The sequence below is a fragment of the Megachile rotundata genome, chromosome 15 (assembly GCF_050947335.1).
Source record: "Megachile rotundata isolate GNS110a chromosome 15, iyMegRotu1, whole genome shotgun sequence".
In the NCBI taxonomy this organism is placed as follows: domain Eukaryota; kingdom Metazoa; phylum Arthropoda; class Insecta; order Hymenoptera; family Megachilidae; genus Megachile; species Megachile rotundata.
Genome location: NC_134997.1, coordinates 14,101,195 through 14,126,086, shown reverse-complemented (window position 1 = coordinate 14,126,086; position 24,892 = coordinate 14,101,195). Strand labels below are relative to the sequence as shown.

At 45.5% G+C, this 24,892-nt stretch overlaps 2 protein-coding genes across 7 annotated transcripts in view; one reads left to right on the top strand and one right to left on the bottom strand.

The window, feature by feature from the left end:
• Positions 1-131: 131 nt before the first annotated feature.
• On the top strand, positions 132-2,763 carry LOC105662542 (uncharacterized). 3 transcript variants are annotated; one of them, XM_012285773.2, is made up of 4 exons: positions 132-579; positions 1,255-1,379; positions 1,447-1,483; positions 1,557-2,763. In XM_012285773.2, exons 2-4 carry the CDS (start codon positions 1,335-1,337, stop codon positions 1,892-1,894), a joined length of 420 nt encoding a protein of 139 aa, XP_012141163.2. In that variant the 5' UTR covers positions 132-579; positions 1,255-1,334; the 3' UTR covers positions 1,895-2,763. The 3 variants fall into 3 exon arrangements, with proteins under 3 accessions (XP_012141163.2, XP_076396210.1, XP_012141164.2); XM_076540095.1 differs by lacking the exon at positions 132-579 and having other exon boundaries at positions 1,142-1,379; positions 1,433-1,483; XM_012285774.2 differs by lacking the exon at positions 132-579 and having other exon boundaries at positions 1,144-1,379.
• uif (sushi, von Willebrand factor type A, EGF and pentraxin domain-containing protein uif) overlaps positions 1,919-24,892 on the bottom strand; it is a 30,336-nt gene continuing 7,362 nt past the window's right edge. The window contains exons 2-33 of one of the 4 annotated variants that reach the window (XM_076540052.1): positions 22,604-22,679; positions 20,875-20,908; positions 18,202-18,283; positions 17,675-17,841; positions 16,788-16,928; positions 16,358-16,587; positions 15,774-16,127; positions 15,339-15,713; positions 15,107-15,275; positions 14,673-15,035; positions 14,413-14,595; positions 14,119-14,295; positions 13,851-14,053; positions 11,710-13,780; positions 11,191-11,643; positions 10,904-11,121; positions 10,581-10,833; positions 9,674-10,515; positions 8,719-9,602; positions 8,398-8,645; positions 8,201-8,332; positions 7,715-8,132; positions 7,069-7,610; positions 6,630-6,998; positions 6,435-6,558; positions 6,161-6,223; positions 5,087-5,277; positions 4,365-5,002; positions 3,933-4,282; positions 3,621-3,823; positions 3,406-3,519; positions 1,919-3,317 (exon numbers count right to left, since the gene is read on the bottom strand). In XM_076540052.1, the coding sequence (XP_076396167.1) occupies positions 3,283-3,317; positions 3,406-3,519; positions 3,621-3,823; positions 3,933-4,282; positions 4,365-5,002; positions 5,087-5,277; positions 6,161-6,223; positions 6,435-6,558; positions 6,630-6,998; positions 7,069-7,610; positions 7,715-8,132; positions 8,201-8,332; positions 8,398-8,645; positions 8,719-9,602; positions 9,674-10,515; positions 10,581-10,833; positions 10,904-11,121; positions 11,191-11,643; positions 11,710-13,780; positions 13,851-14,053; positions 14,119-14,295; positions 14,413-14,595; positions 14,673-15,035; positions 15,107-15,275; positions 15,339-15,713; positions 15,774-16,127; positions 16,358-16,587; positions 16,788-16,928; positions 17,675-17,841; positions 18,202-18,283; positions 20,875-20,908; positions 22,604-22,675 (10,698 nt within the window). In that variant the 5' untranslated portion in view covers positions 22,676-22,679 and the 3' untranslated portion in view covers positions 1,919-3,282. The remainder of the gene's footprint in view (positions 3,318-3,405; positions 3,520-3,620; positions 3,824-3,932; positions 4,283-4,364; positions 5,003-5,086; positions 5,278-6,160; positions 6,224-6,434; positions 6,559-6,629; positions 6,999-7,068; positions 7,611-7,714; positions 8,133-8,200; positions 8,333-8,397; positions 8,646-8,718; positions 9,603-9,673; positions 10,516-10,580; positions 10,834-10,903; positions 11,122-11,190; positions 11,644-11,709; positions 13,781-13,850; positions 14,054-14,118; positions 14,296-14,412; positions 14,596-14,672; positions 15,036-15,106; positions 15,276-15,338; positions 15,714-15,773; positions 16,128-16,357; positions 16,588-16,787; positions 16,929-17,674; positions 17,842-18,201; positions 18,284-20,874; positions 20,909-22,603; positions 22,680-24,892) is intronic. The other 3 variants (XM_012285771.2, XM_076540053.1, XM_012285772.2) reach the window with 3 other exon arrangements.

Sequence of the window (24,892 nt, the reverse complement as noted above, 5' to 3'; positions counted from 1 at the left end):
CTGGTCACGCCGTCAATTGATTGGACATTAGTGCACTTTGCGCGCGTCACTTTTGACCAATCTGAGTTCACGTGACGTCAGTATCGACCAATGGTTGCAAAGCGTGGCTGCAGTGGTAAAAAGTGGCCACGTCACGACGGGGGATTCGGATAGCCATTCCAGTCGATAATTGTTCTTTGTTTCGTTTTTTTAACGTTTTTGGACTATTTCATTAATGTAAATTGGTACACCTTGACATTGCACTAAAAATATTGAGTATGGAATGAAATTTCTGGTTCAATCGAATGATAAAAACGTTACGGAAAGAGAAACGAAAAGTTACTAAACGTTTGAATCGCTTTAGTAACATATGTATACATTGGATGTCGCATGATGCAAAAATCTGGACTCGTTGCAAGGACGTTGGAACAATTGGATATTACATGACGACGGATTAATTACAGAAAAATGCGGTGCATCGTGTTTCGCACGGAATAGGTTTATTTTTCAACGTATCGCGTTCGTAATGCAATGTTATCGTTGGAGTGCAGCAATGCCGCGTCGATATTGAATCGAACGCGGTGCTAGATGGAGTTAATGGTACGTGTTGCATACATCCCACGTGATGTACGTATATATTCAGAGATAGAAATCGATCGTAAAAGTGGATAGCACGTATTTGAAACTGCGCATCATTTTAGTTCATATTCGAACCCGTTTCGTTTGCCGTCTATTTTTATGTTTTCGCTAAATTATCGTCGTGGAATCCAGTCAATCAACATGCGATGGAACGGAACCGGAAGTTTGGCTTGGCTAGGAATCTTATACACTTTTAAATCTTCTTCTGCAAGAAGTTCATTTATTGAACAGCACAAAATTGATTTAAAAAACGAAGGAATTATAACACTTAAAGAAATATTATTTTATTTTAAAATGTTAGTTTTGGCGTAGTAGCACTTTCATTGCCCCTCCTTAAGTGTGTCATCAGAGAGATTGTTTCCTCGTTAGATCCGCCCCCATGACGCATGGTGATTTCGCATGAAATTCTTATATAATCAAACGATGAAACTTATCTCCCGAAACAATATTGTTTTTTAGCCGAGATCTTTTTCGTAAAATTTATGAACACACGATAGTTTTATAAACATTAGACGGCGCGATTTAAATCTATAGCGAAACAAAGAACTACATCGATCAATCTCCTCCATGCAATTCCATTCATTAACCATGTTTCAGTTTAATTAAATAATCAACAAAAACAATGCTCTCCATCAGATAAATGGCTAATCGATTCATTATATCGGCCGAGGAATTTTTATATTACAAAACAGGATAAACCTAAGTGCAGAAAATTCATGATGAATAAAACAGATTCTGCAGATTTTACTAGACGCATTAAGGTGATAATAATAGCAAATTACAATTACAAAATCACAACTAAATTAACGAATAGTTGAAATTTTCCAGCACTTGTTGGAAATAATGACGAATAATTGTTCAGAAGGTAACGCATATCGATAATTGCATAGATGTTCATAATCTCATCGAAGGTTATATTATCGATCTTTCAATGATAGAATCCGCAAATTCTGAAGACGAGGACTCTTTTATCAGTTCAGATGAATCGTGCTCCGAAAATGAAGACGACGATGATCATTCCGATCTAAGCGAGACTGAAGATTCGCCAGACGAAGAGCAGCATTCCCCCACGTTTCGTTTAAACAAATTCTTTGAAGATCACATAAATAACACGGAGAAACACGTACCTTTAACTTCGAGCAATAATGAGCCCAATGAAATTAAATTCGAAAACAAAATGTACAGAGTTATTCCGATAAAATTAGATGAAAAGGTCTTCAAACGAAATATCGATGCTCCTCCCACCAGAAATATAAATCAAATAAAATCACGTTGAAAGGGAAAATAGAATGACACCGAATATTATCGAAATACATTTTATTAATAAAAAAAAACAACCGTTTGTTAAAGTTTTTACAATACAAATGGAAAACAGCGTCGTAGGCAATGGTTCAATTTAATCGTAGACTGTCCAAAAAGTTCTAGGAATTTCATTTACGTTTGTACAAAAAAAGAATGAGATTCATTATTGAGAATAAATAATGATTAAGATATGTCGTAAGTACATATATAAAACAATACATACAAGGAGATATTTACGAAACTTCGCCGTTCTTTTATGAACATCCCATAATATATTCATCGAGTATTCCTCTGGATGATTCATATGCACGAAAATTTCGCGCAAGCGCGAATGCGTGGAAGGTACGATTCCTAGAACTTTGTGAGCAAATTACGTGGGCGTTCGTGTTGCCCTTACGATCGAACTTGTCGATTTTGATTTTTCCTCAAACTGGTACCATATATTTGGCAACGCTCACAAACGATCCTCGAGATTCGAGGTTGAACCGTTCGCCACACGGCATTATGGTGCGTTCAGACCAGCGATGGGCAAAAGAACTCACAGGCACTAACGTGCACGATTCTAATTACGTAACCAGATTCCTAAATTTGCAAATTAAATGCTGTACACGTCAGTGTCTGTAAATTCTCCGGCGGGTATATATTTCATCTGCCCATCACTGATTTGGACCAAACGAGCGAATGCTCCTTTTTTCCCCACTTTGGCAAAATTCAGCATTCTATCATCTTGGCCTACGTTTTACTAAGATAGGGAAAGAACGAGCGATCGTTTCTCAGGTTTAAATGCACTTTTATATTACAGCGAATGTGATACATCACCTATAGTAACAAACAAAATATAAATCCGCTTATGTATAAGGTGTACTGACATACATGCACACGTTTGTTCCTCTCGTTCGCACCTCGTTAATCCTGCGGGAGTTTGGGGGAGGTGAAGGGATGAGTTAATCGATAGAAGATAAAGAGTTCTTAACGCCTAAGTTGGTATTAAATTACAAAAAATTACAATCTCGTACACGTAAGTCTTGTCGACGCTCTCTTCGTCGATAATCGCGTAATCGACCCGTTGAGTGCCGAAACAACGATCCCGTGCAATCGATGGATCGCCGTTCCAGGACTCGATCGTCTTCTGGTCGATTGACGCGCACCGCTTTGTCTCGTACTCGTCCGAGAGATTTCGCGAGTTCGACCGTGTTCCGCGAACCTTCGGATGGGTACAATTCGTCTTTTGGGAATAATAAATAAATTGGTCGACGCGGCACTATTCCCTGTTGCTGACGTGCCAGGGCTTCCGATGGTTTTCTTTTAAGATTCTACATTGGTAGAACGCTGACCGTTCTTCGGGGTCACTGGCCCTCGCTGTCACTGTCGCTTTTGTCTGCAAAAATCGTAATCGTCTACGTTCTTATTTTCGTGGCACAAGTAAACGAAACTCGAGTCATTGCTTTTTACAAGTAAAATTATACGATCGAAAGTAATACCAACCTTTTTTGCCGGGATACGCGTGACGCTTCAGTCTGTCGTAAAGGTCATCTTTTGTGCCATAAATGCTGGCGTTGGAGCGAGCGAGGCTGTTCATTTTACCATTGTGCAGGCTCTCTGGAAGTAACGATGAACAGACACTCGTGAAATACCATTTTTCCAAGTGCATTTCCCTTCCATTATCTTTGGTTATCCTCTTGTTTTATGTAAGCTCTTACCTTTCATGTAGGTTTCATTGTAGAAGTTGGGCATTTCCCAGCCATCCTCTTCGTCGTCGTAATAATGAGCGTAGGTGCTGTGATGCGACGGAGCTATGGACTCTGCGTACGGCGTGGGCGCTCCGTAATAGAAATTCACTTGTGAACCGTTCTGATCGGTCGCTGGAGTTAACATCTTCTTGGGTTCTTTCTTCCTCGAAGCTCTGTAAATAGGAAGCTCTGTTGGTTTATCGATTCCAACTCAGGCAAAATTATTACCAGGGATTTTTCTCTTTGCCATTTGGTTAACAACCAACTTAATTTACTACCAACCTGACGCAAATCATCCATACTAGCAGGACGACGAAAATGATAAGGATGACTCCACCAGCGATGCCACCGGTGATATAAAAGAATTCAGACTTTTCTGTGCATCGTTTGCCAGTGAAACTACCGCTACATCTGCAGGACGGCTGTCCTCGCGAATCCTTCAGACACACTCCTTCGTTGTCACAGTATCCCATGCACACGTCCGTGCACTCTGTTCCGGTTCCGTTGTAACCCGGTTTGCACTCGCATTTGAAGTCGCTCGTTTCAGGGATCAGCAAGCAATACGCGTTAGCGTCGCAGTGCATCTCGGCGTCGCTCGTCTCGCATGGATTCGTGCATTCTGCTTTGCTCGTCTATCAACAAAATTTTTAATTAAAGACAACATTCATCAAGTAACCTTTCGTTCTTTCGACAATATTGTTTGTCGGTACTCACAGCTTTGGTTCCTTTGGTGCTGGTATTAGGCGGGCAGGGTATGCAGAAGGTCTGTTGCGGCTCCGACTGATAGGTTCCTTTCTTGCATTCTACGCACTCGTTCAAGGTTCCATTGAGATAGGTTCCTGGTTCGCACACGGGTAGAGAGCACTCCTCGATAGCCGCGGAGCCCATGTTAGGCGTCGTTCTGCCTACCGGGCACGCCTGGCAGGCGGCCTGAACACCCTGAGTCCTGTAACTGCCTCTTGGACAAGGCTCGCACTTTCCTTCGACGGCCAACTGCTGTCCGGATCCGCACTCGTCTCTGCATTCCTCGCGAGACACCGCTTCGGCTGTCCTGGTAGTTTTACCAAGACCGCACAACAAGCACGAGAAACTACCCTCGTTCGGTTGGTAGAAACCGTGACCACAGCTTCGGCAGAGACCAGCCATGTCGTCGTAATATTTCCCAGCTGGACAACGTTCTTTGCAGTCGGCTGCACTTCGGGCACCTGGCCCCACTGTCACGCTAGGGCGACCCGCTATCACGGGACAGGAACTACATTTTAGCTGACCAGACTCGCTTTGGTACTTTCCGACAGGACAGGACAGACACTGCTTAGTTTCTTCGTCGTAGTACGTTCCCACAGCACAGGGGACTGTAAGATGAATTTAAACGAGATTAGATTGCATAAATCCGTATGATCGGTGCAATCTTACTGCAGGAATGACAAATGACTCACCGCAATCAGGCGCCATAACGACCTGTCCTACCGGGCAATCGTAATCAGATTCTAGAATCAAGGACGCTGGATCAGGTACAGTGTTCGGCAGTATATCGTGAACGTCGAATTGATCTTCCTCCAAGATCAGCTTTTCCAACAGTTGCTGAACGGTCGCTCTCTCGTTCGAGTTAGCGTTCAGAATCGGGTCGCTATAAAACACAGAATTTTATAAACACACTTTCGAACAGACTATCGATTTTCATTAGCGATAGGCGAAGGAGAGTATGCGAAAATATGTACAGCCGTTATCTGAAGGTAAACAGGCAGCCTTTCCATTGGTTCCTCGTCAACAGTGTTGTCTATCGACACCTATTAATCGTGTACCTACATTTAATCCTGGAATTCCAATGTATTACATGTCCAAGTGTCGTTGTAGGGTTTAATGTTTTATTACTGCGAACCAAAGCTGTACGGTACTCGAAATTATCAGTTTAAGCATACGTGCATCGTTCGTTTGTACCTAACAGCTTGGTGCAATGTTCAATGTTATAATACCGTTACGTTGTTATTCTACTATCGTTTCGTTGGTCCCTAGTTATGATATCTGTATGATGGTGTCCCATTTATGCTAGACGGTCGTGGGTGAACAGTTAGTAACAACGTGCATTGTCGGTTAGAGTCGACTCAACAAATTTGACAGAGTTCTTGCGACAATTTGATAACCCTTTTGGTACGACAAACCCACGAATAGATCGTGGGTTTTGAAAAGTGTACTGTTCAACGAGGGATAGCAATCTGGTCGTACCGAAAAGATTACAATTGGCATTGTTCGTCTCTCTCGTTATACATATCGATACGGAGAAATTGCGTCGGGTTACTTGTCCAATTAGTTCTAATTTAGTAAGTAACGTTACACATAGCATTTCGTTTCTCCGTGTATACCGTTCATGCATCGCGTCGCGTCCAATGATACAGTTTTAAATGTCGCTAGCATGGATTTTAAACAATGCGATCACACCGAGCCCCGAATGACGAGTATACGTGATATACAATGATGCGTTTCGCACATGGCGTAAATCGAGCTGTCCTTACTTTATCGCCGGGAACGAGATCTCCACCTCGTAGGTATCGCTGCCTTGCCGCGCCTGTCTCGTTCTACGATGCAACACAAGTAACAAATGCTCAGTACTAAGTTTTGCTACTAATGCGATCAAAGCTTCAATCTAGCTGTTTACTTTCACTGGATAGCTAATTGAGCCTGGTCGAAAGGAAACTTCGACTTTCTGTTATCAGACACGATTCTTGGAAACGCGATAATTAATGCAATCTATGAAGGTACTTAGAGAAGAGATAGCATAATACTTACGGTTCTGCTGGTACTACTGCCGAGATTATGTATGTGCCGCCATCCTCTTCGCTCGTTTCCCTCGTAGTTCGTACTCGGTGGTCACATTGAACATCGATGTTTAAGTCCTTGCACTCGCGAGTACCTATTAGGAACATGTAACATGAAATCGAGGCAGTTTATAAAAAGGAAATGCGAACAACGGAAGTCGCTTGCCTTCGAAGGAATAAGAGCAGAAGTTCCAGTCCCTGTTCAACGAGTTCACGGCATCTCGAACCTTCTTCTTGAGCACTCCTTGTCCCGCCTCGTTACAAAGTACAGAGGTTGGGAAATTCATTCTGATCCTAAATACGCGTTGAGCGGGTGTAGCACTTGTGCAAGCAGGATAGATCAAAGGTAGAGACGGATCGTTGGTTGGTCTCCAGAAACCTTCCGCTCCGCAGGTATAGAATTTCGGTACTTCCTGAGAGAATCTGAGCCCAGCGTTGCAGAAGATTTCACAAACTTTGAACTGACCGCCAGAGCCCCAATCTTTACACTGTTGGGTTCCTCCGATTGGATCAGCCAGTTCCGGGCAAAAGTCGGCTAAGGAAATAAATATAGTCTTAAATAAAATATCGACAAAGAGGGACGTAGTCATAAAAGATGCACTTACACAGCACGTAGACTTTGAAGTTGCAGCTAGCAGAGTTACCAGCCTGGTCGTAAGCCACGTAACTGATGTCGTAGATACCCCACATCAATGTCTGCCCAGATTTGTGTCCGTTCTTTTCTTGAATTCTCGCTATACCCACATTGTCGGCGAATCGTGGTTCGTCCCAGGTTACGATGGACGAACCGTTCTTGGCAATAACCCATAGATCACCCGGGCAATGCTCCACTTTCGGTGGAATCTTGTCGGACTCCAACTGTTGGCACTTGCTGCCGCCGTATCCTGGTGGGCATACTCTCTGTCCACAATGGGACGGTACCACTCGTTCTACACCTCCAACGGTCTCGTCGTAACCCGTCCAAGTCAATACCAAACCTTGATAGAGGACAGGTTCGGTGCGACAGTCGCGTACTTGTTTCTGAATCTCGTTGGTCACGTGTAGGGCGCGACTCCAGATTTGCACTTTGGTTAGGTGGCCCTGGAAACCGGATTCGCTGTAGCCCTTCGCATTTTCGGTCTGTGGCTTTCCTAGTACTGCCCAGGCACTGAAAGAAGTTATTCTTTATTAGTTAGATTCCAGAGATTAAAGATATAGGGCTACTCGTATGTAGATCTCCTTCGTACACGGTAGTCAACCTTGTGTACTTACTAAGCAGGCAGTGATCTGCCGCTTCCATATCCCTCAGTTTTGCTGGCAATCAGACCTTCCGTGATTAAGATGAGTTCACCGCCGTTCTCGCCGTTCCAAACCACCGCAACGTGATGCCATTGGCCGTCATTGATAGTAGCGTACTCTCTGAATGGTAGATACACGTCCTGCAGATCGTGGAACAAGGAAACCTGAACACCGCTGCTATGTGCTTGGATCATGAGTCTGCGGTTCGATGGGACATGAGGCGAGCTGACGGCATAGAGAGTGAAGAATATGCCAGCTTCGTCTTTCTGCGTGTATTGCACCCACATAGCTACCGTCAAACTCTTTCTTGTTCCGGTGAAGAAGGGAATCACTTGAGCCGCGCTGCTGCGTGCTGGGTCGCTGAAGTACAGATCGTAATCCACCTGGATAGCTGTTGAAAAATAATCAATTTTACGCTGCTCAAAGTTAAATCGATTCGAGAAGACCCACAGAACTTACATTTCCTACAGTCGTCGCCGGTCAGATTGAAAGGACATTGACAGAAGAATTTACCAGTGAGGTCGATGCACGTTGCCGATGGAGGACAAGAATTCTCCTTGCAATCGACTATATCATCCTCGCACGTTTTACCTAAATAAATACGTATGACAAAGTTCCATCGTCGCTACTATTTCGAAGCTGATTGTGTGATTTACCTGTGTATCCTGGCGGACAAATACAAGTGAATCCAGGACCATCGTCGATGCAAGTGGCTCCATTCTTACACGCGCCAGCTTGACAAGCGTCGTATTCGTACTGGCAACCGATTCCGGTGTAATCGTCGGGACAGGTGCAGTTGAGTCCTGAGCCGAAGTCCTGACAACGTCCGTTGTGCATGCAAGGGTTTCCGATGCAACGTTCTGGCGCGGTCTCGCACTGTTTTCCGTCCGTTCCCGATGGACATCTAATTATCGAAGAATTATAATGAAAAGATATGTTCCTGTGTTACCCAGTTATCCGATTCTAATACTACTTACACGCAGAAGTAATCCAAAAACAAATCCACGCACGCTGCGTCGTTCTGACAAGGATGATTCTGACACATTCCAACATCAACCTCACAGTGGACTCCGGTCCAGCCGTCTGGACACATGCACTTGAAGCCACCGACTTCGTCTCGACAGGTGGCACCGTTCAAGCAAGGATCAGACGCGCAATCGTCGATGTTCACCTCGCAAGCAGCACCGGTGTAACCTTCGCGACAGTGACACACGAACGTGTTGTCCAGGTCGACGCAACGATCAGTTCCGACTGGACTGCAAGGGTCACTGAGACACTCGTCCAGCTCTGCCTCGCATTGAAGTCCGACGTATCCTGGTCTGCACTTGCACACGAATCCCTCCAGTTGATCCATGCATGTTCCTCCATTTTGACACGGTTCCGATGCACAGTCGTCGATCGTGTGCTGGCATTGCTTGCCAGTGTAACCTGGTTCGCAGGTACAAGTGTATCCATCGACCTGATCGATACACTGGCCGTTGTTCCGGCATGGTTTGTTAGCACATTCGTTGATATTGGTCTCGCAAGCCGCCCCGGTCCAGCCTGGGTGGCAAATGCATTCGTGGCTAAATAGGTTATCCACGCATATTCCGTTCAAGCAAGGGTTGCCAGAGCACAGGTCTATCTTCTCGTGACACCGTTTGCCGGTGAATCCTGGAGGACAATCGCAAGTAAAGTCAGCCACTAGATCGGTGCAGTTGGCTCCCAATAGACAGGGTTTCTCTGCACAATCGTCGGTGTTCACTTCGCAACTTTGGCCCTCCCATCCTGGTAGACAGTCGCATTTGTAGCGACCCTGTTGAAGAGCCACGCAAGTTGCACCGTTGTTGCAAGGGTTTCCGCTCGCGGTACAGGGATTGATCTGTAATCAAATATCGTAATTGTGGAAACATGGCTTGGTAACGAGAGTATTCGTCGAAGAAATAAACTTACAGTGATATCACAGTCCACTCCTGTATATCCGGATCGGCACAGACACGTGTAGTTATTGAATCCAGGCTCGTCCTTGCACATAGCCCGTTCCGGACATGTGTCGTTCGAGCAGTCCGATTTCTCTTCCTGACAATTCACTCCGGAGTATCCATTGGCGCATTGACACCTGTATCCTTGCGGTAGATCTATGCAAGTCGCTCCATTGTAGCAGGGCTGAGAGGCGCATTCGTCGATATCGATTTCGCAACGTCTACCAGAGAACCCGGCAGGGCACAGACACTGTACACCATGACCCATGGGCACGCACAGGCCTCCGTGTTGACAGACACTATCCGTACATTGCACTGGTTTGCATTCCTCTCGACCAACCGCACCTGGACCATCCGTGTACATGTTTGTAGGACACTCCATGCAAGTGGTAGCTCCATGTTGCGGTTGGAAGAAGTCCTTCGGGCACTGAGCACAGGGAGCCAACCCCGTGTCAGAGTACATGCCTGGAGCACACTTTGCTCTGCAACGATCGCGACCCGGGGCAGCTGGTTGATAGGTGAAAGTTCCTGCTGGACAGGTCTGACAGTCCTTGTAGCCACCAATGGGTGGTTCTCCGGTGTAGCTGTTCCTAGGACACTCGAGACACGGTACCAGACCCGTGGGTGAATAGGTGCCGTATCCACAGACTGGAATACAGTCATCTATGCTCTTTGAACCTTCTTCTCGAGTATATGTGCCAAACGGACAGCGTAAACAGCTGCCCTGACGATCGCTGTTCTGATAGAATCCTTTGGGACAAGCCGAACACTGCTTCTGTTTCTCTCCCGCAAAGGTACCGGCTGGACAGTGCACTGCGAATCGAAAACATTTAGATGGCCAAATTCAGAGAATTTTAACGTTCGAACTGTCTACTCACGGCATCGTGGAACATCGTTGGTATCCATGTTCAGAACTTCACCGATGCTGCACGTGAAGCCTCGGGTGATAGATGATTTCAGTGCTCGAAGAGGTGGACATTGATTTCCAATGGCTGATACGTTCAGCAAAGGTTCAATGACTGCGTTGGTAGATGGGACAGACAGGTCGAAGATCAAATTCACCGTTGAACCACAGAGATCGTACAACTGAGGCTGGCGTATTGCTGGGACGATCACAAGAATGAAATCCATCTGTAATTTAAAAATATGTCTTTACTGCCCCATAGTTAGGAACCATTTCTGATTTCGGATCAGTGCCGACCTTCAGGACGTTTTCTTCCAGCAAGTAGGGCACAGATCTCACGAACGACACGTTCATGTTCACGCTAACAGCGGAACAACGTTGTGTCAGGATGTTGTTTAGGTTCATGTAATACTGAGACATTAAATCTTGATATTGTGGCAGACACGATCTTGAAACGGCACCATTGGCGCGATAAGTCACTGCTGCAACTACGTGGTAGTTTGCCTGTTGCGTATCTGTAAAACATGATGGTTCAATACCCCTGAAACTATAATTAAACGAAGGTTCTCAAACTGGAGACTAACTTTCTGAGACGCAATCGGGAACGACAGAAGTGGGAGTCCAGTGTTTAGCAGCGTCACAGCTGAACGTCTTCACCGGTGCACCGTCGGTGAACCGGAAACCGTTCTTGCAAGTGGCTATACACTGCATTCCCTTGTCACCAGGGACGCATTTTAGTCCTCCGTTAGCCGGTGTCTTTAGTTCCCAGTCAACGCACGGCGTGGCTTGTACAGACACCTGGAAGTGGCAAGACGCCCTGTTTCCGCTCGAATCTGTCGCGTAAACGGTCACGTTTTCGAAACTGCCGATAGGAATCACTGCTCTTTCCGGGACAAACGTGATCTTCACCGGTCCGGAGACGTCCGTGGCGTTGATTCGTCTTCGAGTCTCGTTGAAGTTGACAGAGTAGCTCTCCTGCTTCTCGATTAGCTCGATCACGTAGCTCTGCGGACAACTGAGTTTCGGGGGCGTCACATCTGAAAAGGATAGGTGAACGTAGACACGGGAATTCGATTAGAATAAAAAGTAGCTGGCATACTGACCAGGTACAGTGATGTTGATCTCGCAGATGGCCACGTTCCCGTCGTAATCGAAAGCTACGTACTTCACAACCGTGTCTTCGAACACTCGCAACGGGGTTCTGAAGCTGTGAGGTTTGACCTCAAGACGCGCTATACTACCACTGTTATCGATAGCCGTGGGCTCTGTGAAGTTGACAGGCAGCAGACCACCGTCTGCGCCCTTCTGCACGACGATCGGCTGCTGAGGACAGTTCTGGAACACCGGGGGTTCGTTGTCCACGCAAGGAGAGAAGCCATAATCGTAACCTAACAGAGGTTCCGTGACAGGTTCTTCGCAACCCATCAATTCGAACTTCAAGCAAGCGTTATCCATGTAGCTGACGATTCCTAAGATTACGAAACGTGCTTGAACGTATTTGGGCAAGGTGATCATTGCCAGTTCTCCATAATTTCCTGGGTCCCTCATCGTGAGATTGAAGTTAGGGAAATAAACAACGTAGTTCTCGTTCTCAGCCTGTTTGTAGAAGAATCTGATCTCGGTTGGTCTTCCGACCACGTCGTTCGTCACCACACCCTTCACCAGGATCGCCTTTACCCTGAATACTTGGCCCAGGTCAACGCTGACATAAGTGAACGCCTCCTGCTTACCGCACCAACCGGTCACCGAGTTCAGGCGAACGTTCTTCGCTTCGTAGTTGGGTCTTTCGGAGGTTGCGTTGATCGCAGAGTCCGGGATTCGACCGGAAGCTAATCCCAGAGGTTTAACCACCTTGCATTCTGGCTCCCGGACGCATACTATGGGTCTAGGATTGATGAGAATGTATCCTGGTCGACTGCAGCCGAACTGAACTTCGGATCCTTGCTCGTAGCTTCTAGCTACCTGGAAACCGTCACTGGGACGACCTGGATCCTCGCAAACTGGACCTTCGCACCGCAAGTTTCCAAAGTCCCATATGCCATTTGCCTGACATCTGACCACATTGTCGTGACGATTCGTCTGTCCAGCCAGTTTGAAGGTATCCTGACACCCGAAGAAGAAGGACGATTGATACTTTGTATCCAGGTACTGGCCATATTCGGCACCAGGCGTAGGAAGAGGCTTGCCGCAATCGGCTCTAGGACAGGCCGGCTGCGATCCTGAGAGCCAATAATCGGGCAGACCTGGTTTCGGATCGTAAACGCATTGACGGAATCCGGAGGTGGCCGTGTTCCTCAAGTATCGACCATTACTGCCACACTTCAGAGTCACGTTCTGCTTGAACGGCACCAGGACACTAGCCTCGTCGCTGCGGATCACCGACAGGCCCTCATTCTTGTCGTCCGGTAGGGACACGCACTTGGCGTACTGACATTCCGGAGTTGTGCCGTTCCAAGCGCCGCTGGATGTGCAGATAACCGCTGAAGACCCGGATAGAACGTAACCGAAGTTGCATTGGAATTTCACGAGATCACCAAAGTGGTGCTGTAGCTTGGTAGACAGGATCTTTCCGTTCTCCGGTGCCGACAAAGCTGGGCACATGACGGGGACACAAGTTTTATTCTTCTGGTACAAATCACCGTCCCTGTCGCCGGTTTCAAACTTCTCGATGTAAAAGCCAGCGGTACCGTTGCCCTTGTACAGTTCGTAGCCCGTGTTGCACATGCACGCGTAGCTTCCAGGGTTGTTGATGCATTTCTGATGGCAGCCACCGTTGTCCGTGGCACACTCGTTGATGTCCGTACACTCCAGTCGAGTGCAACCCATGATTTCGAGCTTCATGCACGGTGCACCGACATAGTCCTGTATCCTGAATCGTATGTAACGAGCTTCGATGGGGACTGGCAGGTTCAGGACCGACAGAGTGGGCTCTAATATCCTGAACTCTACAGGAGTGCCATCAGGATTGGTGTAATCTTTGAAGATGTCTGTCAAGTTGTCCGTGTATTGGATGCGAACTGCCGAGGTGTACGCTATATTGCCGTCTACTCTGGAAACGATCTGGGTACGGAAACCGCGGATGATCGTTGGGGCTTTCATGTCGATCATCACCCAGTTGGTGCCTGGCTCGATATTGTTGCCGCACCATCCATCACCGCTGTTCAGTCTCACACCCTTCAAGTGAAACGTTGTAAATTGTTAAGTCAAGTTCGGAACCGAACATCGGAGGTTCACAATTACTTACAGTTTTGGTATACCCGTTCTCAGAACTCGAAACGGTGATAGACTCGTCAGGGATGCCACCGTTAATGAGCCCAAGATCGCCTATAGGTCTGCATTCCATGGTTGGAGCGAATCCAGGTTTGCATTTGCAGGTGAATGCACCGGGATTGTTGATGCATTCGGTGGAAGCCAGGTCACATTGACTGGAGGCGCACTCGTTTATGTCTGAAACACGCAACTCGTAAGTAAAAACCGGTTCAATCGAAGTTTGTAAACTTTGCCAGTCGTACCTTCGCAAGTTGGAACGTTGTCGAATTGCTGGTTAGGCCCACACTGTATGATGTTGGAGCCAGATAACTTGTAGCCTCTGTTGCACTGGACTCTGGCTTCGTCTCCATAAAAGTAGTCTTTGGTCGTGTCGACTATGAAACCATTCTTGATCGTGGGCAGCAATGGGCATTTCGCACCTACACAAAGTTATTGTCAATCGAGGGACACGGGTCGTTTTGCAACCCGTTGCAACAGGGGATATTTCGTTTTCGAAACTCTTTAAGTCGTTGCTTACTACACGAATAATTACTTACGCGAACACGTTGGCACTTGATCAGACCAGGTACCATTGCTCATGCAAAGAATCACCGGATGTCCGCTTCTGACGTAGCCTGGCTCGCACTCGAATCGGACTATCGTACCATAACTACGACCGCCTCCGTTCAGAATGGTTATGTTCGAGTGAGGAGCTTCCGGAAGTGGAGAGCATTGGGAAGCTGCAGTAAAAAAGCATTTATACAATTTACCGATCAGATCCATGTCCTGGATCAAGGTGGAATTTTAATTAACCCACCTAAGCAAGAAGGCTTTTTCTCCCATCGTCCATCGGCCATGCAGGAAATCTTTTCTGTGGGACGACCGGAAGGAAACGCGAATCCTGCATAACACTGATAGGTAGCCAATCCACGGTAGGTAACGTTGGAGGAACCAATCGAGAAACCGTTGTCGATTTGGGGGACCGGGCCACAGTAGACTTCCTGGCAGTTGGGGATGTACGTAATGGACCAGTTTCCACCCGGCAGACATTCGGTGGTGATCTTCGTCTTCCCAGTGGCGAACTCTTGACCCAAGGGACAAGAGAATGTCACCGCTGTGCCAAAAGCGGTATCCCTGCTGGATGCCAGTGCACCCTCGCCCGATTGAAGGTGTGGACAGTCTGCGAAACGTTAACGAGTGATTTAAATGGCTCCGGAATTAATCGTGGATTAATTGGACATGTCTCGTCACCTGCTGAGAACTCTGCTTGCCATCCAGAACTACTGTGCAGCGCGTCAGAGGTGAATCTCACGAGCATTTCTCCGCTCTCGGCTGTCAGAGTTATCTTTGGCCTCGTGTTCGACGTGAATCCGTTTCCAGGGTGCAAACGTAACCCGTTCGTATTTGGTCCGTCGTATATCTACGCAACGACATTTAATTGATTGGAAAATTGCTAGAGTCGCTATGAAAGTTACATGCTTACCTGTACAAAATCAGTCTTGTGCACGTTGAAGTTGACGAACTTCAGGGACAGCGGTCCGCCCTGAGGGTTCTTCACTCTGTAGAGACATTCTTGATTATTGGGATAGTCGTTCAGGCCGAAAGAGGGCGACTGAACTGTCCCGTTTCTTGCAATGACAGTGGCCTTGCAGCCTTGAGTATAACGAATGCTGAAGCCTCGCCTCGAGTCACCGAGACTGGTCTTGAAATACAGGTACAAATTACTTCCGGTGGACATGATCACCGTTGGGTTATCCTCCGCTTTGCCCGTCAGTCTAGCAATAGGTCTGCTCATCGGTGAGTCTCCGTCTCTGATGAGAATGTAGTCTCTGTTCATCTCGAGATCCAGGTCTTCGATCTGAAACGATCATAAAATGCTTCATCCTCTATAAATCTCTCGGTGATTCACTGAACGTACCTCCAAAGACATGATACGACCGGGCTGAGCCTGCAGGATGTACAGACATTCCAATCCTCCAGGATAGTTCTGTGGATATCCAGGAGAAGTTAGCACCTGTCCTTGAGGGGTCGCTCGAAGAATTCCTCCACAAGTTTGCGGTTCGGTTTTCCACGAAGCACGGAATCCTTTTCTTTCTACGGAAGCATCTGTGCTGAATTTAATGATCATGAAGTTCGAGGCTGACACGAACAGCCTGTTGCTCAGCTCTTGTTTGCCAGAGAGGGTTGCAAGGTTCACAGACTTCTCTTCCGTTCTGCCACCCACTAGAATCTGCACTATGTCGAAGCTCTTCTCCGTTTCGAATTCTTGGAACTGGAAAAGAGGAAACTTTGATAGTTGTCTTCGAAACAGCAAGACTGTAATTTTCTTGAGGAACTTCTGAAGCTTTATCTTTTCTAAAGATAATCGTTCGCAGTTATAAATAACGATGTTCTATCTTTTCGCGCTTACGAGCGTCAGAAAGAATCCCTACTTCGAGAAATTCTCACGGATTATCTCGAAAATAGAATATAAAGAACGTGTCGCGACCACATCCTGCGTACCTGTAGAAGGATGTTGTGGCCTTGAGGGCCCTCCAGGGTCCACTTGCAGTTACTGAGGGGTGCATATTTGTGCGGATAATTAGGACTCTCCACGACATCACCGCTGCTTGCCATATAAAACTGACAATTCGTAGGACAATCGATTTCGTCCGAGAAATCTCCACAGTCGTCCTGTTTGTCGCACTTGAATGCCGCGTTTACGCATTTACCGTTCGAACAATGAAACGAACCTGAGAAAATAAATGAATCGTTGACGGTGCCGATTTAGATCTAACACGTTGACTGCCACTGTGCATTCGTGCTTTTCTAATTTATAATAATATGCATCACGAAGCTACCGGAATCATAGTTGGGACTTTCGACGAATTAAACGCGGCAGTGAACGTGTTTGAAGGATGATTACATAGTCATCACGTGCGAAATGATTTACCAGCTGGGCAAGCGTTGGCTCGGCACATGAAAGGAAGCAAGGATTCGCACGTAGTAAGCTCCCATGTTTGTCGGTCATCAGTCAACGCGACGTCCACGCATTCACCTGATTGAGGATTTGGCTGCTTCGACGCCCAGAAACCTGAATACCAGAACCATTTAACACCTTCTTATTTGAAGAAATTGTTGCGAATTCGAGTTCCGACATCCTCCTCGCTGTGTACATTATCAGAAGACAAGAATTTTCTATCGCTTTAATAAATCGAGATCTTTGAAAACGAAATTTGTCGTTAGATTTGATGGTCGTGCAAGTATCTAAAGTGAAAGAAACGTTATGCAAATGTACGCGAAACGTAGCAGACTGGTAAATTGCAGCTTGCACTGGGACAGACATAAAAGCGACGGTATGTGAGCATTGTTGTGGGAAAAGTGTGTCTTCGTGTCATATAGACGGTGTAGTTCCGCGTTTCCGTGACCCCGATGGAAACCGGCCGTCGTACGCCGATGTACGAATACGTTCGATCGTTAGAAAAAGGAATAATTCGTTGGACGATTTCAGAACGAGATATCGGCCGTATTTACGAGTCTTCGAACGAATCGGATCTCCCATCTCCGCGCAGAACGTGTATGCAATTCATATGCTCGAAGAAAGTAAACCTTGTTTCAGAGTTACGGGTCGTTGGTTGTCTAAAGTGCATTCCTGCATCTCCGTTTCTAATTCAAGTTATTCGATTTTACTTCGATCTAATTTTACTACTCGACAAGCTCCATTTTATTCCTTCCAAAAAAACTTGACTCGATCTTTAGAAAAATTTGAAAGTCAAACGAATGAAAGAGCCGAGGAGAATGGCTGAGCTAGTAACTCGAGCGAAACATGGTTGTACAAACCGGCGTATTGGGAGACGAGCATTCCTGCCGCTGATTCGAGCGTGTTGGTTCGTAAATCGTCGAGGGAGGCCAGACCCAGCCAGTAACGATCCAAATGCCGTCCGATCATGCTCGCGGACATGTTGTTCTCGCTGTACGACTCCACCACCATCAATTCGCTGCCGTACCTGTAATCGCAAGTCGATTCGTTCATCCTTTGCTTCGTTGCAGCGTGTAATGTAACACGAAGGCACCCTGCGAACTCGGCTTCGTTCCGCTTCGAGTTAATCTTCTGACAGTTTTCGAGCTGATTCGAATTTTCCTCGCCGTATGAAGTCGTTATCGTGTCAGACATAATAAACACCGAATAATTGCAACGAGCTTGCAGCGATTATTTTAAAGACTAATGATCATTTTTTTATAGTTGAATCGATTTTAGAAAGTCAAATAGTATCTCAGGCTCCGAATACCAAGTTCTGTATATTCTAATTAAAAGACAGAAGAGTAGTAACCTTGATAGAAACGCTATTAACGATTGATCCACTTACCTCCTGCATAGTTCCGCCGCCTTTTCCCAGGAGTGCCTGATGTTGAAGAATTTGTAACAGTGTATGCCTCTCAGTTCCCATCCTGAGCAAAAAAGAACCGTGTTAAGTACTATCTTATGTGTCGATTATACTTCAAAGGTGGAGTCTGACTTAGGATTCACGAAACATTTTAGATTAAAATTAAATAGTCCCGGTAATTCCAACAGTTAGAATTGCATAGAGGACATGTTCGTCTAATAATCATCTAATCGGTTGTTGATCTCGGTCGTTTGCGGAAAACGCGGTTAACCGGTGACCTGTACAGACAGTGACGGACACAACGACCTCGATCGTTTTTAGTGCGACGCACCATGTGCGCACAGAGTCAAAGGTAGGTCGCTGGGTAAGCGGGTAACGCATTGTGGCTGAGAATCGCCGACGAGTGAAACGTTTGCATCTCGTGCTAGTCTTGACCGTTTGAATCGGTAGAATTGTAAGGAAGCTAACGAGATTGCCTTCAGCTTTTATGAGAATAAAGGATGTCTTTCAACTCTTATTCAGACTCTGTCTTAGAACATTTTAACTCAGTAATCGAGGCAACAACGTGAAAATAGTTAGTAGAAATGTTGGTGATTCTATCGACTACTACGCCTTTGGAGATCTCTTCTCGATGTCTTACGATGGCCTTCCTTTCTTTCTTTCGAAAGGTCAGACGGTCGCGTTCATACCACGTATGCTTCTCGCGCCTATTAACATTTCTCGTGTGGATTGAAATTATTTTCTATCGTTAGTCCCACGGAGTCGTCTTGGAAAACTCATCGAGTACTTACAGATGTCGTCACATTCCAGAAATCACTCACAAAGAATCGTCATCAAAGAAGAATTCCAGATTGCTGGGAAGAACAGTTACATACCACCTAAAGTGTACCCGCATCTCCTTTATCAGGACCCCAAAAAGCTGTAAAGCCTTAACCATTACAACCAGCAACGGTGAAGTTCGAAAGTATGTTGATCCCAAAGGACGCATAAAAATGGTCCGCTGAAGTACTCATAATCACCGTGTTCGAAAAACGATTTCCGTTCCGATATTTCTGTCCTGTTCGATAAGGATCGTAGGTGATGCGCGGATAATCGGCGATCGTCGTTACCGGATGCTCCACATTTTGGAATCCCGTTCGGACATCGGACGAGTTTCCTGCTCGCGGAAGGTGGATAACCGTGACGCGAATCCGCGCGGTGTATTTTTAGGATCGGTTGGATATACACGAGGATGACTCTACGGCAACGAACGAGCAACAGAAATGGGATGGAAGAGGAAAGGGAGGAGAAGGATTCACGGTTTAGGAATGCTGTCTCGTTTCTTGGCCTGCCTCTCGCCATTCCGCTTTCGTGTAGCCTACCTGCTCGATCCTCTGGCATCGGTATGCCATTATGGTGTAGCAGGTCGAGAATTTTGGGCCAGCTGCCCGATCGAGCTCGCTCGAGGACGTCGGATCAACACTGCAGTCTTAACTGCCCTTCGGATCACGTTTATGGGGGTTGTTGCAAGTTGCAAAATTCGATTTGATAAGGAATTTTTTTGACACAATTCTGGTCCAACACTTTTCTGAGCCGAAATGCTTTTGTTTCATACTTCTAATCGATGCAGTTGAAATTAGCTTTAATTGTATCCTATCATGGACTCGCTGTAATTAAAAGCGGCTAATTGCGGTTATCGTACACACTCTATTTGATCTTCCGCAGAAAATTGAAACATTATTCCGAATTCTAAGTTTAATTACAAATAATACATTGTAAATGAAGGATGTGATATATAGCCTTCGTATCGTACTTAATTAAATAGAGATTACTGATTGTATCATTGTAGAACTTGCTTGAAAATTAAAAATTATTTTTCATCGATTTAACATCACATTCTTGATATAATTCGCTGAATTATTAAACGCGAACAGATAATACTTGAAAAAGGAAACAGCCTTGTTTACGATTATAGGTACGATTGTACCTTGACCTTCGACAATTTTTTTACTTGTAAAACATGATTCAGACCTTCGTAGATAAAATACATCAGAGAAAATGACCTGTCTGGAAGACCTTCGGGGCAGATTAAAATATGCAGAGTTGTTTTCGAACGGTGTAGTCAGACTCGTCGGCGAATTCTGGAATTCTTCCGTCACGACTCAAAGTTGAAACGTTCGAAATGCACGCGACAGAACACGGTTAACGATCAAGTAGCTTCATACTGGTACATACGTGCAACCTACTTAATTGCACTGGCAGTAACGAGGAAAAGTGGAGCAACGTTACGAATGGCCGAACTCTTATCCTCATTGTCCCTCGCGTGATTTATTCGTTGTACGCGTCCCGCTTTGATATTTTTCGAATTTTGAAATACCAACGCGTACGGCATTCGACATGGATCGAGAAGCAAATTTATACAAAAATCACGCTTCCAAGACGGCAAACAGTACTTTATTTGAAGTCTCATAAATTAAGCGAAGGAAATCTTTCGCAAATAGGTCCGAGAATCTGCAATGTGGACCAACCTCGAGGCACTTTAAAGCATGACCTCGGTCTACCTGGGCCAGGTAGATGGACCACCAGGTGCGACCTTTTCAAGGTAACCGATGGTCCAGCCTCCCGAACCTACATCGGAGACTACAAAAAGGTAGGAAAACTTTCCGTGTTACTCACCGTTCGGACAGGTGAAGACATTTGTAGTAGGAACCTGCAACAAAAAGACACGAAAGAGCGTTAGAAATGGTTTATGGCGTAGCAACTCGACGCAGCTGACCACCTTGTCTGTGCGAACTTTTTCAAATCTATTTTCAAATGTATTCTTTAGCACGATACTAACAAAGGGAAAGGAACGAGTCTTTTCTTTGAGAAAAATTTCGCTAAACCCTAAATCGAAGTTCGATAAGTTTTAGATCTTAAATGGAATCGTCGCGTCGAAAGAGTTAATAGAAAATATTGAATAGCGTTCGGTTCGCATTCACTCGATAGTTTTCTCTCATGAGCAGGATAATTCCTACGCGTTCGAAAGGCCATGCATGCTCGATCTTGCAATCGCTCTAACCTAACCAGTGACGAAACTCGAGACTCTCGCACAAACGTGGGACAGAGCTGTGAATTGAAGCCGGAAGAATCACAGGAAATCACTAGCGCGGGTTACGATGACGATTACATAAAAATAAAAGACGACCACGAGGTTGCAGTGTTCAGTCGTTAGCAAAGCATGAAAAAGAAAGTGACCCACGTTGCTGTTGCGTCGCTTCTTCGGCGTCAAATGGCGCGGATCTACGATGTTCGAAGTGAAACAACCGCACATTGTTATGTTCCCAATAGAGAAAGTGAAGAAGCAATTTACCAGGACGGATGATGGTTTTGCCGTTCATCTTTCCGGTGAAATGGAAACAGCGCTTCGTGCGTGGAGTTGGATTCTCCGCGAGCAAACAAAATATCAGTGACATAACGGTGATTGGATTCCTGAACAGGAGGCGCGAGAAAACGGTCTTTCGAATTCCATACCTTCGTTCCGGAGAACCTTGGATCAGGTTGAATTGTGTGTTAATTATAAAAGATGGTCGTTTCGCTGATTTGCAATTTTTTAGTACCGAGGAGGAAAATTTATAAATCTCTGCACCGTTATTTGGTCGGATTAAAAGATGCTCATCTCTAGAATCTAAGTTCCAGCCTGTTTTAAAAAATCCTTGTACATGCCTCATGAGAATATTGTAAAATTCAACGAGTTTCTTGGTAAGGTAATTTCTGCGACGTTCCGCGAGCCCCGACGTGTCCTATAGCAAAAATGTTGTAACTATAGCCATCGGGGGTAGGCAACATTGTTTGCGCGTATACGCGGTCTCTCGCTGAAATTCACTTTCACCTGAAACACGCCATAATCCGAGTCCTGGTGGTAAACGGCCAGGCCAAGCAACGGTGGCTCCTGTGGAGCCAACATGCCAATTACTTCGTAATCCTTGGTTCGGTTTCTTAAGAATGCTAGGCGAACGCTTATCTCGCATACGTGCACCGAGATTCCTGATGCCCTCGTGGCACACCGATGCTGTTATCCACCTGAGAACCTCAATTACCATCGCGTGACGCTTGCTCGTTCGCGTGTGAACGGATAATTTGATTAAATTATGACGCGAAAATACTTTTCGCGGGCGATTTTTGTATCCTAGATACTCGATCTATCGACGAAGGATCTCGATGTCCTACTTCGCCCGGTTTCCTGAAATATTTTCCAGAAACCTCGACGACTTTTATCGTTTACGTTTCTTAAAAGTCGAAGGAGGATAAAAGTGTAAATCGGAATAGTAGTTTGACTTTTCGACCTAGTTTGGAACATTAAATTGCACAATGTCGTTTGCGATGTCATCGGAAAGCCATAGTGGAATAATAATCGAGCGCTCACCTGAGACTCCGTTAGCTGAAGATGGCACAAGAGGACGGCGACCCAAACGGCCGCCAATTCTCTTATCAGCATATTCCTGCAACATAAGGAAACGATTTCGTTTAAACAGACTGTTCATTAGCATGGACCGTTCGATCGGTGTGGGTCAAATACATGGAAAACGCGAGGAAGGTGTTTAAAGAGTGGCTGGAAGACACGTAGACCTTGACATTGTTGGATTAACCAACATATGTACAAAGATCGTTAACGATATTCGTAAGATCCTCAAATAGAAAGTGTTTCTTTTACATCCAATGCTTCGAACAAATAAATATTTTGGAATTTCTGTTCTTCCGTCGAGAAGCAGTGGTAAAAATAACCTACAAAATGGCAGTGTATCATCGAATTTCGTAATCTTTTGTATTTTACGAACTAAGTCTTTTCACATCGAAATACCGATGCTTAAACGAAGATTATCTAAAGGGAGTATTCAGATGCAAAAATCTGAAGATTGATCGATGGCTGTCAAAACACGATGTCTTGCAAGAAGCGAGCTTTATCATAGGCTGTGAAATATGCGGAAGATAAGGTGGTTCTACCGCGTATAAGATGTACACCGGTTCCCATAAAATTCCTTACGGTTTCTGCGGCTGAATTGTGGCACACCAGTTGCATACCTTGCCGCGTAACCGAGAACCGTGATAAATCTCCGTGGATGCCGAGTTATTATTTAATCACCTTGCATCGAGGCTGGACATCTTATTTGATGGCAACGATAATTGACCCATAGCTTTTGCACTTAATTTCGTAGAAACACCCTAACTGGAAATGTATTTATGAAGCGTAATTTTTCTCCTTTTCGTCGCTATTGATACATTATGACGTATTCAAATAATTTCAGTAGTTAGTAAGGAATGAGAAAGAAAATCAGAAGATCGAAAGGCAGTGGGGCAAAGGCTTCGATTTCACCGTTCGATTTACCTTGAAGAGGGCCGTGCATTCACTGAGAAGACATAGGATGAATCCCCATGGAACCGTTATGCTTACAACGGAAAGTCGATAATCGACTGTTGGACGAAGACACGGATCAGAGACTTAATTCGATTGATAGTTCTGATTTTTTTCCGAAAAGAATTCAAAAGTACAGTAAAGTACTCGAAGATCGGATATTTATGCTCACACGGATCAATGCTTCAGACATAAATCTAGTTATTTGCTTTCTGCCAGCAATTAATCGCGTCTTGAGAAAGATATAAAACTGGAATCCGTGAGAAAACGGCTGCAGAATTTATGACCGTTTTATTGCAACGAAGGGGTTATCTAGTTTGGTCAGATTTCCTGCGAGCATAGTCGCAATCTCGACACGGTCAGTTTAGACGATGCAGACTTCCTGTCGATTGCGACTAACGGGTCTTCCGGCCTGCTCGACCAATCACGGCCCGTTCGTCGAACGAGTCTATGCACTCCGCAATGCGCTTTATGAATGAAAATAAAGAAATTAATAAATGGATTCATCGACCTAATTACACCTTTCGAAAAAGACAATCAAGACAACGTTGAATTGCTTCCTCTGAGCACCGTTAGTCTTATCGGGTTGGACTCGTTGCTGCATTGTTTGCTCCTCTTTAATTAACACGTTCGCTGGCTGTGCTCGTTTAGAAAGTCGTTTACTGCAAACCATGTTATTGTGGATCGCTCTGTTCTTTTTATAAAATACAACATCGAATAACTGCAGAGCTTATTTTTAGCCGTCTCATGAACCACATGGTCATTTTTGCATATTTCCGAGTTTAGCTACGCTCGAGTCATTCGACACCGAGTAAAAACGAAAGCACACGAAGCTAATCAAAATGCCACATTCGAAACAATAAAATTCTGGAGACAAGTATGGTCGTCCGATTATGCTAGCCGTGTTGCGTCGCGACAAGAACAATGGAGCGTTGCGTAAAGACGAACCGTAGAGCAACGATGAACTCTCCGTCATGAAATAATAAACTTTCGCGATCCTCGTGGTTTCCACGAGGCGTGGGTGCATCAGACGTTTCCCACGAGCTATCTTGGCGGCTAGATTCCTCGCGAGCAGAATATTTGCGTCACCTGGGCCAGCAATTAGCTACCCGTCGTTCCGTGAACGCACCTGCAATCGGTTACTCTTACACACTCGAATCGTCGTTAAATTCTCGAGACTTCAACCAATTTAGCAGATGACTGGAAATCGCCATTGATCTAATTCAGTAAATCGAGGAACATACCGCAGAGAACACGAATGCTCTTAGCAACAGCGCGAAGAAGAACGCGGTTCTTAATTTG